The sequence below is a fragment of the Seriola dumerili genome, unplaced genomic scaffold (assembly GCF_002260705.1).
Source record: "Seriola dumerili isolate Sdu_G_001 unplaced genomic scaffold, Sdu_1.0 BDQW01000337.1, whole genome shotgun sequence".
Classification (NCBI taxonomy): Eukaryota; Metazoa; Chordata; class Actinopteri; order Carangiformes; family Carangidae; genus Seriola; species Seriola dumerili.
In genome coordinates, this window is record NW_019174592.1 from 1,718,387 (window position 1) to 1,734,652 (window position 16,266).

Sequence of the window (16,266 nt, forward strand, 5' to 3'; positions counted from 1 at the left end):
ATATTATATTAATCCAAAGCTAATGGGTAGCTTGTGAATTTCCCCTGAGGATCAATAAAGTCATATATTAACCTGTATATTGGTTATATTTTGTGCTATTAATCTGAATCTGCAAAGTAACTAGTAAGTAAAGTTATAAAATAAATGTAGTGGAATAAACAGTAAATCAGTATTTGCTTCTTAACTGTATGTATATATAAAGTAGAGAGTAGCAGGAAATGGAAACACTCAAGTTAAATGACCTCAAATTATAATGAAGTAGCTACAGTACTTGGGTGATATGAAACACTGTCATAGTGATAACGCATAACAAAATCCTCTTCATACACAGGATATTGTCTCATATCCTTAACATATTCCACTGAGACTCGCACCTCGGAAGAGCTAATTTTGGCATTTTCTAAGTGATTTTAACAAACACTCATTCTTAGTCATGCACATCCGCGCCTAACGTGGAAGCCAAATTCAGGTTCATCCCACACAAATTTCTTGTGTGAACAGGGATACAGATAAAAGGAGAGGATAAACAAGGTGAAAGGTGAGGAGAAGTCAAATATAAGAACCAGTTTCTGCTCAGGACAGAGTGTGGCAGCAGACGAGTGTACCAGCAGGTGAGTGGAAATACACACATACACACAGATAGTACAAACAAGCTGGATCTTCCTCCATGTGGAAGCCTAAGCATTTACAGTAGATCGACCAACTGCACACGGAATATTTTCTATTTTGTTCTATTCGACTCTAGGGGGCAGTCGTGAATCCCTGATACCATTGTCCATAATGCAGACCTTGGTAACTTTGTGTGCTCTTCTCCTGTTCCTCTTTTCTGTCCATGCAGATGTTGTGGATCGCTTTGAGGTTTGTTACCTCAGTTTACTTAAAGACCTCAAGGAACATTAAATATGTGTGTGTGGTGGGTAGGTGGGTCATTTAAGAGTCTGTTTTATTTTTGCTATTTTGTCCCAGGATGTACCAGAATGTTTGAAGTACTTCTATAAAGAGAAGGTGCCAGAGTGGGGGACTTCTACACCTGGTGCTGCCCGTCTCTGTCAGCGCTTCGTCAACAGGTAATTAAAGAGTAGAAAGGGGAATTTAGACATTGATGTTACTGTATATATATATATATATATATATATATATAAACAGTATAATGTGAGTTTAACCTGTTAAATATAAGTAGCTTGGTTCATTGCGTAATTCATATTTTTTTTATTTACTTTCAGTCTTAGAAAATTTGACATACGGTATATAATCTTGCCACTTACGAATTCCAGCACTAAAGGTTTCTTGGCTTTTATTTTCCATAGCAACGCATCTGATCTCTCGATCATTATACATCATCTTTCTCCATCAGGTACCACTTTGCCACATTGTATGACACCAACCATCGCATTGCTGTCTACTCTGCCTATCATTTCCAGCCCAGCAATGGAGGTGGCAGGGAGAGGAGATGGTTTGTCGAGCCTCAGGTTGGTACCAGATGTGTTTATACTTTACATGTGCATCTACTGATGTGGCCAAAGATATTGCCATCAGAGTGTGTCATATGTATCAAGTATTTACAGCACTAATGTATTTATTGTGCCGTTTCTGTTCTTTTAGTAGATTTTTCCCTATAAAAAGATATGCATGTGCATGACAGACTGACATCTTTTAGTATATGATGTTATAGGGGGCAAAGGTGCTTGCAGTTGGCCCAGTGACAGCATCAGCATGATTGAAGTTCAGTTTTTTATGTGCCCTATAGCTGGTAAACTTGTCCTGGCAAGCTGAGATGAAGGATGGCTACTGGCTGGGGAAGGACCACCCTGGGGTCTACCAAGGAGAGAAACAGGCTCTGAATGAAGACTACACACACTCTGGCTTCGACCGTGGTCACCTTAACCCTAACGGACACCATGCAGGTAGGACAGGCTGAGCACTTCAGCGCTACATTACATTATAAAGGTGGACAGAAACATAACCTCAAATTAATGACAGTGTTGCTCTGTGCAAATTAATGATAATGTTGCTCTAAACCTACATCTGCCATATCAACTTACACGACAATGACATGTCAGTGCTGTGTTCACAGGTGTCCCAAATGACTAGAAAAAAATATATATTGCAGGTTTAACGTTAAGTTTTATTTTTTTAGACCCAGAATCTGTAAACTTAGTTTTTGCATAATTAACTGCAACTCTCCGTCCCTCTCTCTGACAGTCCCTAGCCGCAACGCCACTTTCACCCTGACCAACGTGGTCCCTCAGAACCCCAAGCTGAACCAGAACGCCTGGAGGATCCATGAGTCCCAGCTCACCGACCTTTTCAAGAGCAAGTGCTCTAAGGCCTATGTGCTGGTGGGTGCCATTCCCTCTGCAGACAACTGGATTGTCAAAAACAATGTGAAGCGTGTCAACATCCCAGACTACCTGTGGAATGCCTTCTGCTGTGTGGACAACAATGAAAGGCCCCTTCAGAGTGGTGCAGCCACAGCGAGGAACACAGAGGAGAACTGGGTGGAGAAGCTCTCTCTGGACAAACTGGGAGAATTCCTGCAGCAGTTCTCCAATCAGCCAGTAGGGGAGCTGTTTTACAACAACTGCAGGGCTTGAAAAGATGAGCAGAGGGACAATGAAAAAATAACTTTAGGTGCCATTGCCCTTTAATTTTACATGAGATTTGTATAACGACCAAAAGCTATTTTTGATATTGATTCTAGTGTGATAATACAGTCACCATTTAACAGCAACAAGACTAAAGCATCCATTATCGCTCTTCTCATTAAACAACAAATAGATGAATAAAAATAAGTAGCAGAGAGATAAAGTGGCTATTCATTGGTGTCTATTTCATTGATATATATATATATATAGTATATATACTAATAGAATCCAAGTAGACACAACTGTATATCAGCCATCCACCTCTCAACTTTTTCATTTGCTGCTGTATAATATAATTATGTATTATTATATAATATATATATATTATGCTATATATATTAATATATTATATATTTATATATATAATATATATATATATATATATATATATATTATATATATATAAATTATATATAATTATATATTATATATATAAATATATAATATATGATATATATATCTAATATATATATATAGTATATATATATATAATATATATTAATTATATATATATAAGTATAATGGTGTATGATGGTTTATACTAGTGCTGTGAAAATGACAACTCCCTTATGCCTACAGCAGCAAATGAAAAGTTGAGAGGTTGGATGGCTGATATGCAGTTGTGTCTACTTGATCTATACACTCATGATCTCTCACACACACACACACACACACACACACACACACACACACACACACACACACACACACACACACACACACACACACACAATAATAGCCTGACTCTGCAAAATGTTTACTTCAGTCAATATATATTTGTAAATGTAAATAAATCGACAATAACCTGTAACTTTTTTTTACCCTGTTTGAACCAGCTGTATGCTGGAAACAGTCTTCAAACTTGAGATTTCCTAAGTCTGTTCTTCCCTCTCTTTGTTGATTTAGGAATAGTGTTCCCCAGAGCTAATGAAATGATGTTTCACTACCGAGCTACAGCATTGCTCTAACATTAACCTATAGGGTATCAAAACCATCTCAAAACTTCCATTTATATGTAGTTTCTCATCACTTCATGAACATACAGTCAGGCATTCCAGCAGCTAGGTTTCCATCCACATATCATGCAAATTTTAACCAAATTCTAAGCAAATCAAAAGAAGAAAATGTTTGTGTGGACATTTGGATGGAAACTATTAAAGTACATCACCTCATCACTCTGAGGAGATAAGAGACATTGACATTGGTAGGGCTATGTCCCTGCTGTCCATACACAAATCTATGCCTAGAGGAGACACCTCATTTGGTACAAGCCCCACAAAGTTTATTTTTAGTGGTACTGTAATTTGGAAAATAATATAATACTGGATTAATTCATGACATAAAAAAAAATCATTGGTTGCTTTCTGATTTATATTTTAAAGGTTAGTTGGCTCAAAGGCCGCTATGTGGCCCTATGCCCATAGCGTTTGGTGATGAAAGTTGAGCACAAATATGATGCCAAGTGGAGCTGACCGCCTGTTGCCCCACTGACGTTAGATTGGCTATTTGCCAAATAGCGCCGTCCTCATTTGTTTGTAATTGGCAGAAGGTAATATTTCTTTTAAAGCAGACAGCAACTGCACTAGAAATGAATGAACAGGATTGTCTGCCCACGAACCATGGAATATTGAACAACCATATTTTGCCCTTAGGGATGACCCTTATCTCTGCTCGACTGCATCTACTGGCCTAATAGAAAAAACAATGTCATTTTGGTTAATGACAACAATATTTGGAACTAATCAGAATTTGTATATGAACAATGAATCAAACACGTAATGTGAAATGATTTGCTCACAGCGATGAACTGACAGTCTATAGTTCATGTTCAGCTCTACAGAGTGAGTGAGGATGGGCATCAGCTCATTGTTTTTATTTTAAAGCCCACAACTCTACAGGCCTGACATTTGAAATAGCATTATCATTATTATTATTATTATTTTAAGTGTTAAATTTATAGGCAAGCTTAAACAAACACACATTCCAGTTGTTACATTTTTCCTTTTAAACTCTACTAAATAAAAATTCAAAACCTGCAATCTGTGTAAATTTCCTGCCATTTCCCTGACCCCATCAACTATTCTACTGCATTCTTTCAACATTTATTTTCATTTTGACCAGTTTGCATGCCACCTTCACCTCAGCTTTACTCCATACACTTATTCAAACGCACACCCCTGCACAGGCACATCATCTCCACCCTCATCCACTGTGTTTGGATGAAATGTTCACTTTTGAGATCTTAGAGATGGTTTAGCTACAAACACTACTGTTTTGTAAAAAGATGATGGTTCTAAGAGCATTTACAGTATAAAGTCAGTTTTTCTTAGCGTGAGACTGAGACTACTGAACAGTCAGTATCAGATGTCACTTTTTCATCTTATATTGATAGCATAAATCCATTGTACAGGAAATGTACAGCATTCCAGTCATGCCAATGACTTGCCATTTTACCATAATTATACAAAATGAAATTACTTTACATTGCAGGACAAACCAGGACATTTTAGGCAGCTCTTCACGGTACAGTATTTAGAAACATTTCTACTTAAAATTCATTTCACTCGCCATTATTAACTCAGTCAGGTGCAAGTTACGCAGGAAGCTTCCATCAGTGTCAAAGGAGGTGGCCAAACACAGCTCCAACTGAAGGTACTGTTACCAGGAAACATGGAAAGATTTCAAAAAGTTGGACACTGCTTTGTGATTGGACTTACATATGATACATACATATTAAAAAGCACTTCATCCTTCAGTGTCTTTGTTTAATCTCACCACTGATATAATTTAAGATAAGATTTTAATCAAACCATTTTTTTTAAACAAATATGAATCTCTTTGCCACAAGCACAACCGTTTCTCATGGAGATTTGTTTTACAGGTTTACAAAGGTTGACTTACAATTACCAACTCCAGAATTATCTGTGAACATCACTTTACAAGCTCAAAATCATTCGGACTAATTTGAGCCATATATGGGAATGAGGTGTAGTCACTTACCATTTTCTGCTGGTTGTGTGGGACCATAAGGCATGGTACTAGTGTAACACATTGTTGATAGGGAATACAAATGAGACAACTCAGGGAACTGCTTTCCAGTTTTTTAATGGCTCCTGCAGAAGACAAAACAAAAGTCATTAACTGCCTTCTGGTATTTCTCTGCAATTCTGCACCTCCCTCAGCAATGCGTACAGCACTGCATGATCAAATTATATTCTTTTTCACAATACACACACATACACATTAACATCATTTACCTAAATTATGACAATAAATGTCATTTAAACGCTGAAAATCAGTCTACAAAAAGGATAATAGTGCCACCTACTTGCCACAGTAAATATAAAGTGCTTGGGGTGGTGTAAACAGACTAAAAGAATATAACATTAAACAAAGAAAAACACATACCTGCAGAAGACAATTAAAAAGTCACTATCTTCTGGTATTTCTCTGCACTTCTGCACCTCCTAAACATAACAACATTTTTTAAAATAAATAAAACTGTAAGACTTTGTATTGCAGGGCAAACAAAAACATTTTAAGCAGCCCATCACAACTCAATATTGAGAAACACTTATTTTTACTTGAAATTTATTAAAGCACAACCACCAAAGCTGACATTTAAAAGTAAAGCTACATGTTTTTTGCCCACATTGCACATTGACTTACTCTATGCTTGAGAGTTAAATACACTCATGATTTCCCCTATACTCATATTCAATTTGGGATACACATACGTTTTTAACAGTTACACTGTTCGCATGAAGCATCAAGAAATTAGCATTTTCTAGAAACACTTTGCTGAGAAAGTAAAGTCAAAACCTCCAACGCTGTCTGACTTAACTCCGGGACCGGGCAGTTGATGCCTTCAAGCAAGGCGGATAAAACAGCCTGGGTCTTTACTCACCCTGTATTTCACTTACTGACCCCGGACTGTTAACAATGCCAGGTTTCAGTTCACTGTGGCCATGATGGTTTTTGGTGTCGAATATAAAGCTGTAATCGCGCTTTCCTCCTAGTCCCCGTACGGGGGCCGAATAGGGAACGCGCTCTGTTCGGGTTCCTCCCTGCACGCCCCGTTTCCTGTTCACCTGACTTCCGATATTGTCACAGGTATGAGATGTTTCCGCGTTTGTTTGTTCCTCGGTTTGATTATGCTGCTGTTACTCATGTTGTCCTGGAAAACACTGGCCGGGTCTTTTGACAGAGAGATCCGACTGAAGTGCGGTCCCAGAGGAGTCCAACAACCCACAACCAAGCCTTAACTACACCACACATGCCAGACTCGGCCCATTACCGGTTCTGCCATCCATGATGGCTTTTATTCATTTCCTGCTATTTTCCCCATCTTCCCTTAGATGCAGGATAGAAAGAGATTACATGACAGTCCATTTGTGGAAGGTGTGTAATATTTACAGAATACACATTTACTCGCTGATTGTCAATCTGATTACACCTTAATGAGACAAATCTACCTCCAATGACAGGATATGAAAATGTGTTGACAGGAGACAGGATTTACCAAAGGAGAGCAGAGGTGGAGCTAAGCTAATAAGATAATTAATATTTTTATATATTCGGTTTATGATCAGAAATATTAAAACTCTTTTTGTTTTATATTTTCTTCTTTGACATTTCCATGAATAGATGAGTGGAGCTAAGAGAGTGAAAGAAGATGAGGTGATGAGAACAGTGATCAGGAGTAGAACAAATAAAATACTGTGCGATAATATTACAGTACATTTCCAAGTTGTTTATCCTATGATGCCATTCCTTAAAGAAATGTAATATTAATAGAATAAATGTTCTTATAAATATTGTGAAGACATTTACTTGGCCTTGTTGTGGATATGACTGCTCAGTTAGAGCAGCACATATTGTTATGGTCTGGATTTAAATGTATGTATGTATTTGCCTCTTTTTATGTGGCAGTAGAGGAAATTAATTATCGTCAAAATCTGTTGTGTTGTGGTTTCAGAAAGATGGAGAAAGAGAACAATTTGATTCAAAATATAATGCAGGCTCTGGATGATTTTTTTTTTTTTTTTGGGCAACTGTCATGTTTTCCCTAAATGTCCCTAAAACAGTGCATGTAGCTGCTGTGAATGGGAAAAAAAATAGCTGGGGATAAGCCCCAAATGTTGACAATGTCTGGCTCCGCCCCTGCCTCAAAGGTGGTGTGACTTCATTCTCTGATCACAATGCCATTACTCCACTATGCAGACAGGCGTGTTATTTGTATATTTTTTTATTGGATAATGTCCAGGTTGTGAGCTGAATGATTTCATCTCTCTAGACCATTGAGTCAGTGTTTTTCCTTCTCTCAGCATTTTCTTGATTCGGGATACTTGCATTAAGCTTTTTTTATTATTATTTGAAATCACTACTAGAATAACAGAAATCAGATACTTCATAACTGATGATCAACTAACACCCATCTCTCTGCACTTTCATCAGCAGCAGACTGAAGTTCAGTCATACTGGACCATGGGGTGGTCACTCCAGGAAGGCAGGCTGGAGAGTTTATCTGCAGTGGCTGTTTCAATGGGCCAGCCCCAGGCCTTGAAGAATCCACACAGGTTCATCCCCACAGTCTTGGAGAAAGTCTCAGCATACAGGTTCATCTTTCCTCTGTTGTCACCAGGAAAGCTGCTCATCTCATGGTAGGCAGCGAACACCTTCTTAAAGGCATCCCAGCCAAACTTCTCCTGGAGCTACATGGAAGGAGCAAGAGGTTGAGGGAAATGTGAATAGGAATATAAATGGGGTTTTACACTGAAAAAAGTGTACTGAGGTGTCCTAAACTGGTAACAATATAGCCTTTGGTCCGATATTTAATGTGTTTGCACTTTCCTCAACATCTTTACCAAAGTTGGATCCCAATTCTGAATATATTAAATGCAGATCCAGTGTGACACAGGGATAGTTTCTTAAGAATATTATGTACAGAAATGACCTCTCACCTGCAAATATGTCTCCAGCGCCACAAACACATTCCAGCTGCTGAGATTCCTGCCCCCCTCAACATACTGTACTGCAAAGCTCTTTCTTTTTTCTGGGGTCAAAAGGTGCTCAGTCTGCATGAAACACAGTATGTGCATCACATTATATAGCTGATCAAGCAGAAGTTCCATTTATCGTGAAACAGTTAAAAGGTAAAAGACAGTGAAATGTTGCATTTCTCCAAAATTAATTTACTCCACCTGTGCCCTGTTGATCCCCAGCACCTCTTCATGCACATACACTGACCACAGGTTGCATGTACACTCTGTGGTGTGTGGTGGGAACTCCCAGCATTCTCTCTGCTGGTTGTGTCCAAGCTCGTGAATGGGGCCCCACAGGCCTTTACTCTTAGCAAGGTCAATGCTGACCAGCGCAGCTGCTGTGGACCTGTGTGTCATGATAGGGTAACCTGCATGCATCCAACCTGGATCGAGAAAATTATAAACACAGTCTTATGCACGCAGATGACATGTGAGGGGGAGTCACTGTGATCATACAGGTACCTCTAATGAAAGCAGAGCGAAGAACATGTTTTAAAGCTGCTTAGTCATATTAAGCCACAGTCAAACACACTCACCATGGGAAATCTGTACATCAGTTACGAAACGTTCCTTGCGAGGAAATTTGTGTGGGATGGCAGCAAGATCAGCGATGCTCCTCATGATGTCATCCCAGTATGACGCCAACTCATCAGGGCGATCCAGATTCCGGACAAAATCTGATGGTACAGTGAGGATGATGTTGTCAAACTCCAGTTCTGCCCAGGGTGAGGGACCAGTGCGCAGCAAGGACCAGTCAGCTGCTGTTGTCACGCCTGAAGAGAAGAGAGGAGTATGCGTATTCAAAAGTGAATCTGGATTTGTGTTATTTTGGGCTTTGAAATGTTGTCATGGGTTTAATCTCCACGTAACTCGTGGTTAAAAATTTTTGATCCCATTCAGCACTAACTGTCCTCTCATTCCAGATCCTGCCCCTTCTCACCTGACCAGCAGTAGCCCTTAGTCCTTTCCACCAGGTCTACGTTTCCCTCATTGCCTGATCCTTCTTGCCCTCACACTGGCTCCTCATCATCCCATCAAAACCTCTGTATACCTGCTCACTTCCTCTTTCCGTTTGCCAGATCATTTTCTATGCATTTCCAGCTTTCCAGCCCTTTGCTCCTCCTGCCAACCTGCCTGTTTATACCCCAGCCCACACCTGCTTTGTGTCTTTTGCCTGCTCCCTTAGGATTTGTTTGCCTCACTGACTCCCCATCCTACCTGCCTTGCCTCCGCAACGTGCTTTTGCTATTGCATTTTCCATTACCACCCTAAGGAAACCCCCTGACACTTCCTTGCTTGCATTGCACTTTCTGATCACTTTCGGTCTCCGGAGGCCGAGCCCATGCCTCCACTGTGACTATTTTATTTCAGCCCAAAGATTCACCAATAAGACATGGCACTGGTGAGTCACCCCCTTAATGGCACCCACCTCATCATGTCAGTTTTCATGTGCTTGACTCACCTGAGTTGTATTAAAACATTCACTGGGAGCTAACACATCGTACAAGATTATTAAAACTTGTCTCAGCTTCACACATGTACCAGTTTCGGCTATGACACACCTACCTGATTTATAATATGGTGCAGGTACAGCCATCTGAACTATGACCTGTATCCCCTGCACTTGTGTTTTAGGTGGGGCCACCAGGTAGACGAGTCCCCCCCAGAGGTTCGACACCTGCATCATTTCTGTGGTAATGGGAAATCGTTCGTAGACACTTGGAGCTCTCTTTAACTCTGTAGCGTTCAGTTTGTCCGTCTGACAGCCGATCTGGACCTGAGGAAGAAAGGGAATATGTGTTACTGCTTTGAATACTACCATGGAGTAGTAACTATATTCTTTGATGCATGACTACTAACAGTCATTATCAGTTGATCAGTTGATTTGTATCAACAGCATCACACATGAACTCAATAGTCCTAATGTCTTATTTGATTTTGTGGACTGTACCTTCCATCCCTTGTTGACGATGTCTGCTGGTATTTCCATGTAGGTCTTCATACCAGGAGAGAGGTAAAGACCTGTACTGATCCACTCTACCATTCCTAACACACACACACACACACACACACACACACACACACACACACACACACACACACACACACACACACACACACAGACAATTATGTTAATTGAAAATCAATCACCGTTCTGCAAACACATATGTTACTTATTAGAATTCTGTTCTACATTTGTCCACATTAATGTGCTCTGACCTGCTGTGTTAACATCAATCATGATCGTGTGGTTATAGACAACTGGCATCAACGGGTTATCCTTGATGAGGTGAGGCAGGAGAGCGTCAGGATCTGGGCAAACCTTATACAACTCTGTCCCCACACTGAGGAGCAGGTGGTCTTTGGGACTCTTCACAGGGCTGCTTTCACACACCTTAAAAATGAATGATGAAATGTTATAAAAGTTGAGAAAAAAACATCAGATCTATGCAGACATATTATGGTCCTATTGGTAGTACTGTTGGTGGTGTGGTATTTATGGTTCCTTCAACTTATATGTACAAGGTAAATGAATCAGCAGTCAACAAGACAGTGGATACCTGAAAAGCTAAAGGCAGAAACAAAAGGGAACTTCCTTACTTAAGAACCATAGACAAAAAGTCATTAAGCGCCCACCTGTGGCATGCCTGACTTCTTTAAGATGTCAGTGAGAGTGGACAACACTTGTGTATAGGAGGAGCAGTCATGAGCCTTCATGTTCAAGTAGTTGGCACAGTCCCTGCCCAGTTTTTTAAGACATTCCTCCTCATGCTCTGTAAGTGCCACCCCCTTGTTTACATGACCAGCAAAGCGGTGTAGTAGGTGGCGGAAGTGGTAGCCGTCTTTGATGGCCTGGCTGGGTACAGGAGCTTTGTAGGAACCTTCCCCAATTATATTCCCCAGCAGGCTCAAACCCATTTTGTTCAGAATCTTGTTCCCTGGAAGAAAGTGCAAGAAACATGACTTGATCTACATATTACATGGTTTAAAGTATTATGATTGTCGGACCGATGCCCATGTCTAAATCAAATAAACATATTTTGTAAGTTTGTGCAGGTCTGTTGTCATAATAGTCTACCTTCTTTCTTTACTTTTGCCTTTGTCAGAATGTCTAGTCTGTCTTGTCCGTGAGCTCATATTCAGTTCAACTGCCTGTTAAACTGTAATATAGGTGTTGACTGTTCTCCCCTTTTATTCTTTAATTACACCATAAGAACAAGGTCATTAGCACCATTTTCCCAGACTTCAATTTTGTTACCCGGTACTGCACATTATAGGTTCCCCGTATTTGCAAAAATAAATTTCTCTACAGCACCTAATTATTACTTATCCTCCATAGTCATGTTTTCTTCCACTGTGTCTACAATCAAGATCCAGAAGGAACTGGTCAGTATTTTATCGGTACCTGATTCATACGCCTATATCATACTGTAAATTGCAGGCTGTATTACTATTGTTACTTGTGTGGATGTAGGCATGTTCTATGGCCAAGGTTGTACCTGACTTTTTATCCAGAGTCTGTGTCTCATGAGATTGTCTGTCCTGAGCCAGACTCTAAAGCTGTTTTCTGAGACTTTGCCTGAGTCTGTGACTGCAAATGTGTTTTTCTCTTAATGGTGTGGAAGTCAATGTTTATGGTGCTATACCTGTAGTACAGTATGTGTCATTGCCTATTAGCAATTGCACGTACTTTGGCAATGTGTAATTTGCATGTGCTGGCAGCACATTTTCATACCTGAGAATTCTGTCATCGGGTTTTCCCCATTGTGTGTCTGTGCCCAGTGCCAGGCATGGCCACCAATCAGCAGGCCTCCTCCCTCTGCTACAAAGTTTTGGATTTCCTCTACATGTTGATCACTGTACGCTGTACACACAAACACACTCAGGTCTTCACTGAAGTTTGTCTTCCTGCAATTAAACTTTGACTCCCTGAAGAGGTTAAAGGCTTGGTCAAGGTCTGGTACTACGCCAACGACCCCATTCCGGCCTTCATCCAACCAGTCAATGGCATTCTTCCAAAATGGAGCCAGAGTCTGCAATGAAGGTTGGTTATCAAAGAAAGACAGTAGTTTGTCAATAACATAAAAATATTTGGCAGATTTAGCATATGTCTCATTAATTAGCACAATACCAACACAACAGCCAACAGTAATTACATATGATTCACCTCATTTTCATTCTCATCCAAACATTCAGTGACTTCCATTTCTTAACTCAGACCCCACCTCTCGTCTCAGAAGTCCTTCATGTGTGATCACAACAACTCGTCCCTGCCCATAGTAAGCTCCTGCCAGGAAAGCTCGTCTATCCTCAGTGGTACCGATGGGGAAGGCTAGAGGGCCGTGGACCAGAACCTCAGAAGCTACTACCTCATTCTGGAGGTCAAAGTCTGGAATCCCCTGGAGTAAGAACTCCAAGTCGTCCTCAAAATCTTTACCAATTCTTATTTAGAAAAAGGGAAACAGAAGGGAAAGGACAGGGAGGGTGAAAATTAGAGAAAACATCCTACTGATATTTTGGTGACCCTTTGACTTTCCTCTAGCACCCCATGAGGTTGAAATTTTAGATTTTTAGGGATAACTTCTGATGGACTGACATGAAATTTGGCACAGAAATTCATCCTGCCCTCAAGATAAATTGCAATACCTTCGATGACCCCCCAATTTTTCCTCAATTTTAATTTGCTAAATTACTGACATTCTCATCAGCCTCAACTGTTCTTTGTTTTAATCACTAATTAGCACAAATGTAGCATCCTAAATTGCTAAACTACACTAGAGACATAATATATCCACTAAACATCAGCATGTTAGCACTGTTATTATGCTGATGCTAGCAGGTAGCTCAGAGAACTGCAAGTACAGCCTCACAGTGCCGCATTATTCAGCAAAACTGTACAAACTACATTCAGATATAAGGGGAAGAATCCAGTGCACTGTTACAATCTCAAAACCCTAAATTGACAAACAATTATCTGGAATAAATTATGACATATTGTGTAGAAATATGTGAAATTTTAAATAAATGGCCTGACTGGGAAAGATGAGCATCTAGATATGAATATCACTGTTAAAAATAGAAGGAAATGTGCAGATAAGTTTGAGATTAACAGAAAAGCTGCCATTTTACAATTTGGAACCTATTCAAATGTTCAAAGAAAGAGAGGTACTCACACTACAGCCATCCAGGAGGACGGGATTTGAGGATAGACTGGCAGGCACTCTACCTCACCCGGATGCTCAGAGAAGTAGATCCCTGCCACACCAGAAACCTTATTCCCTCCAAACTGAAGCAGTGTGTTCTCTTTAGGGTGATCTGCAGCCCAGCTCCACGCCTGACCTGCTATTAGCACTCCTCCTCCAGCTTTCAGAAACGCCACCAGGTCCTTTGGGTCTGCACCCACACTGTAGGCATCCGTCACATATACACCAACCTCCAGGTTGTTGCTGAAGGCCCCCACAACATTGGCCTGGAAGCTGGCTTTGCTGAGGTTATCGGCGACCGCCATGATGTTCCTTTGGATCCCCACAGACAGGTTGTCAGATCCATCTCCTCTCAGCCACGTCAGAGCGTTCTCTACCAGAGCAGGGAAAGCTGTCAGGTAGCCCTCATGACCCAGGACCACAATCCTTCCACGCCCGTAGAGAGAGGCAGCCATCGGGACCTGGCCTCGGCTGTTCATTGCCAAAGGAAAGGCGTGGTCTCCAATCAGAACCAGGTCGCTGGGAACACAGGGGCCATGGAGATCCAGCTCTCTCAAGCCTCTAATAAGGGACATATATGCTGCTTCATGGCGGGTTTGGGGGGGCTGGGTGGACATGGTGAGAAGGACTGATGCTCTGAAGAAACTGTACCACAGCAAAAAAAATGAAATTCCTGCAAGACACAGGTAAAAACACATTCACACTGCCAACATTTCACAATTCCAAGTGTACTTGATACTGTTTCCTACTTCAGGCAACATAATGGTACACAATCACCTATGCATAAGTGATTTAAGACTACTATAAATATAAAGTGTAACTTACAGCATTATTCAATTGTACTTGAAACAAGCTACATTCAGCTGTCTGAAATTATAGAGGTCAGCTGCACTTGTCCTGGCTACTAAAATGATGCACATTCACCACACAGCTTTTAGTGGGACTCATTCTCAGAGTAAGACGCACAAGCTTTAAATCTAAAACAACATTCACAAATTACTAGCATATTATGTAAACTGTAGGCCTACTCTTCAAAATGTACCTATGCCCAAGGCACTAAAACATAAAAATATAGGAGCTACATATTACTCAAATAATTACTGTGCAAAGAAAATAAACCTGGCGAAATTTCCCAGACCGTGCGCAGGTACAGGAAACTTACGGTAACAGCTGTGTCACCTACCAAGTCAGCGACCAAAACTTTCAATTACATTTTTAAACTGTCATATTTCCACATATATGCTCGAAATAATTTAACAAACTCCCACGAAATTGGCGCACAAATAAAACTTACACATGTTGGTAGTTTTTACACAAACAGTCGGTCTGACCTGCAAGGTAGAGATAAACTGCAATGACGTCACAGGGCAGTTGCTGCCTCAAGTGAAGGCATTTCTTTGGGTCAGTGGGAGCATAATAGAGCGTGAGCTCGACAGGCAGATATGTGCAGCAACAGCAGTAATGAGGATGCGTCGCCAGAGAAGAGGAACCAGAGCCTGAGGGCAAAGCTTTCGATTTACAAGTTGATCTATGTCCAACCCTAAGATCACGAGCTTTTGGTGGTGACTGAAAGTTCACAGTCCCCACGGAGGAAGTGGGAAACTTTGCTGGGGAGAAGGACATCTGGACTACCTTGCTTAACTTGCTGCCACCCCTACCCAACACCTGATAAGCGACAGAATATGGATGGATTGATGGACAGCGAAATTTCAATCTACAACTTTGGCTTTTGAGATATAATCAAGTCTGGTTACAGGTTATAGATGTCTTCACAAACAAACACCAATTTAAAGCAAAAGTTTATTTTTTACCTTAAAGTTAAGTTGGTCTTTCTTCTTCAATTATTACACTGCAGCACAACAGTTTTCCAAACAAGCAATGCACCATCTGACAGGAGGAGTGGATGTAATTAAGAGCAAGAGGAGGAGGGACTATTTCAGTGACAGTAAGAGGAAGAGAACTGACTCACAACAGCCCAGTGACAGCAGCTGTTTTTGGATGAAGGGGAAGGTCTGACTGGACAGGAGATTACAAAAGTTTCCTGTCAACACCCTGTGTTTGGTTTAAGTAGTTCACAGGTTACACGTGGGCTGAAGCAGTGACAAACCTGTTCATCCAGTCCAATGAACAGGACATTTGTTGATGTAATATAACACACTGACTGTGAAATGTCAAATTTAATATTTTTTTCTTGAAGAAATCTATGAAGATTTTGTGTAGCACTTGATAAATCTAATATAATCTATGCAACTTTGTTGTAAATCTGAAACATCGATAATGAAAATGGTGCATAAAACACTTGTCCTCACACCAACCTGCACACAAATAAATTCTCTTAGAAAATCTGCTCATCATGTATTAGGACAACAGTAT

General features: G+C 40.5%; 2 protein-coding genes across 4 annotated transcripts; one reads left to right on the forward strand and one right to left on the reverse strand.

Moving 5' to 3' along the window:
* Positions 1–522: 522 nt before the first annotated feature.
* Positions 523–2,831, forward strand: LOC111232836 (endonuclease domain-containing 1 protein-like). Its single transcript, XM_022760500.1, has 6 exons — positions 523–611; positions 746–858; positions 967–1,067; positions 1,355–1,469; positions 1,748–1,904; positions 2,203–2,831. Exons 2-6 carry the CDS (start codon positions 781–783, stop codon positions 2,592–2,594), a joined length of 843 nt encoding a protein of 280 aa, XP_022616221.1. The 5' UTR covers positions 523–611; positions 746–780; the 3' UTR covers positions 2,595–2,831.
* Positions 2,832–7,677: 4,846 nt separating this feature from the next.
* Positions 7,678–16,005, reverse strand: LOC111232814 (TRPM8 channel-associated factor homolog). Of its 3 annotated transcripts, none has more exons than XM_022760471.1 (12): positions 15,705–16,005; positions 13,864–14,538; positions 12,916–13,132; positions 12,426–12,723; positions 11,327–11,628; positions 10,910–11,084; positions 10,641–10,735; positions 10,256–10,466; positions 9,226–9,462; positions 8,849–9,072; positions 8,609–8,722; positions 7,678–8,359 (listed from the first exon to the last, which is right to left on the reverse strand). In XM_022760471.1, the coding sequence occupies exons 2-12, from the start codon at positions 14,508–14,510 to the stop codon at positions 8,117–8,119; spliced, it is 2,763 nt and encodes a 920-aa protein (XP_022616192.1). In that variant the 5' UTR covers positions 14,511–14,538; positions 15,705–16,005; the 3' UTR covers positions 7,678–8,116. The 3 variants fall into 3 exon arrangements, with proteins under 3 accessions (XP_022616192.1, XP_022616191.1, XP_022616193.1); XM_022760470.1 differs by having other exon boundaries at positions 13,864–14,566; XM_022760472.1 differs by lacking the exon at positions 15,705–16,005 and adding an exon at positions 15,225–15,282 and having other exon boundaries at positions 13,864–14,566.
* Positions 16,006–16,266: the final 261 nt, after the last annotated feature.

Bases quoted from the DNA above. Each gene is read 5' to 3' on its own strand.
- LOC111232836 (XM_022760500.1), top strand. From the start codon at position 781: ATGCAGACCTTGGTAACTTTGTGTGCTCTTCTCCTGTTCCTCTTTTCT. The intron at 1,068-1,354 runs GTAATTAAAGAG...TTTCTCCATCAG, and splicing joins TGTCAGCGCTTCGTCAACAG to GTACCACTTTGCCACATTGT. The intron at 1,905-2,202 runs GTAGGACAGGCT...TCTCTCTGACAG, and splicing joins CCCTAACGGACACCATGCAG to TCCCTAGCCGCAACGCCACT.
- LOC111232814 (XM_022760471.1), bottom strand. From the start codon at position 14,510: ATGTCCACCCAGCCCCCCCAAACCCGCCATGAAGCAGCATATATGTCC. The intron at 13,133-13,863 runs GTGAGTACCTCT...TTTCTAAATAAG, and splicing joins TCCTCCTGGATGGCTGTAGT to AATTGGTAAAGATTTTGAGG. The intron at 10,467-10,640 runs GTACAGTCCACA...TTTCTTCCTCAG, and splicing joins TCGTCAACAAGGGATGGAAG to GTCCAGATCGGCTGTCAGAC.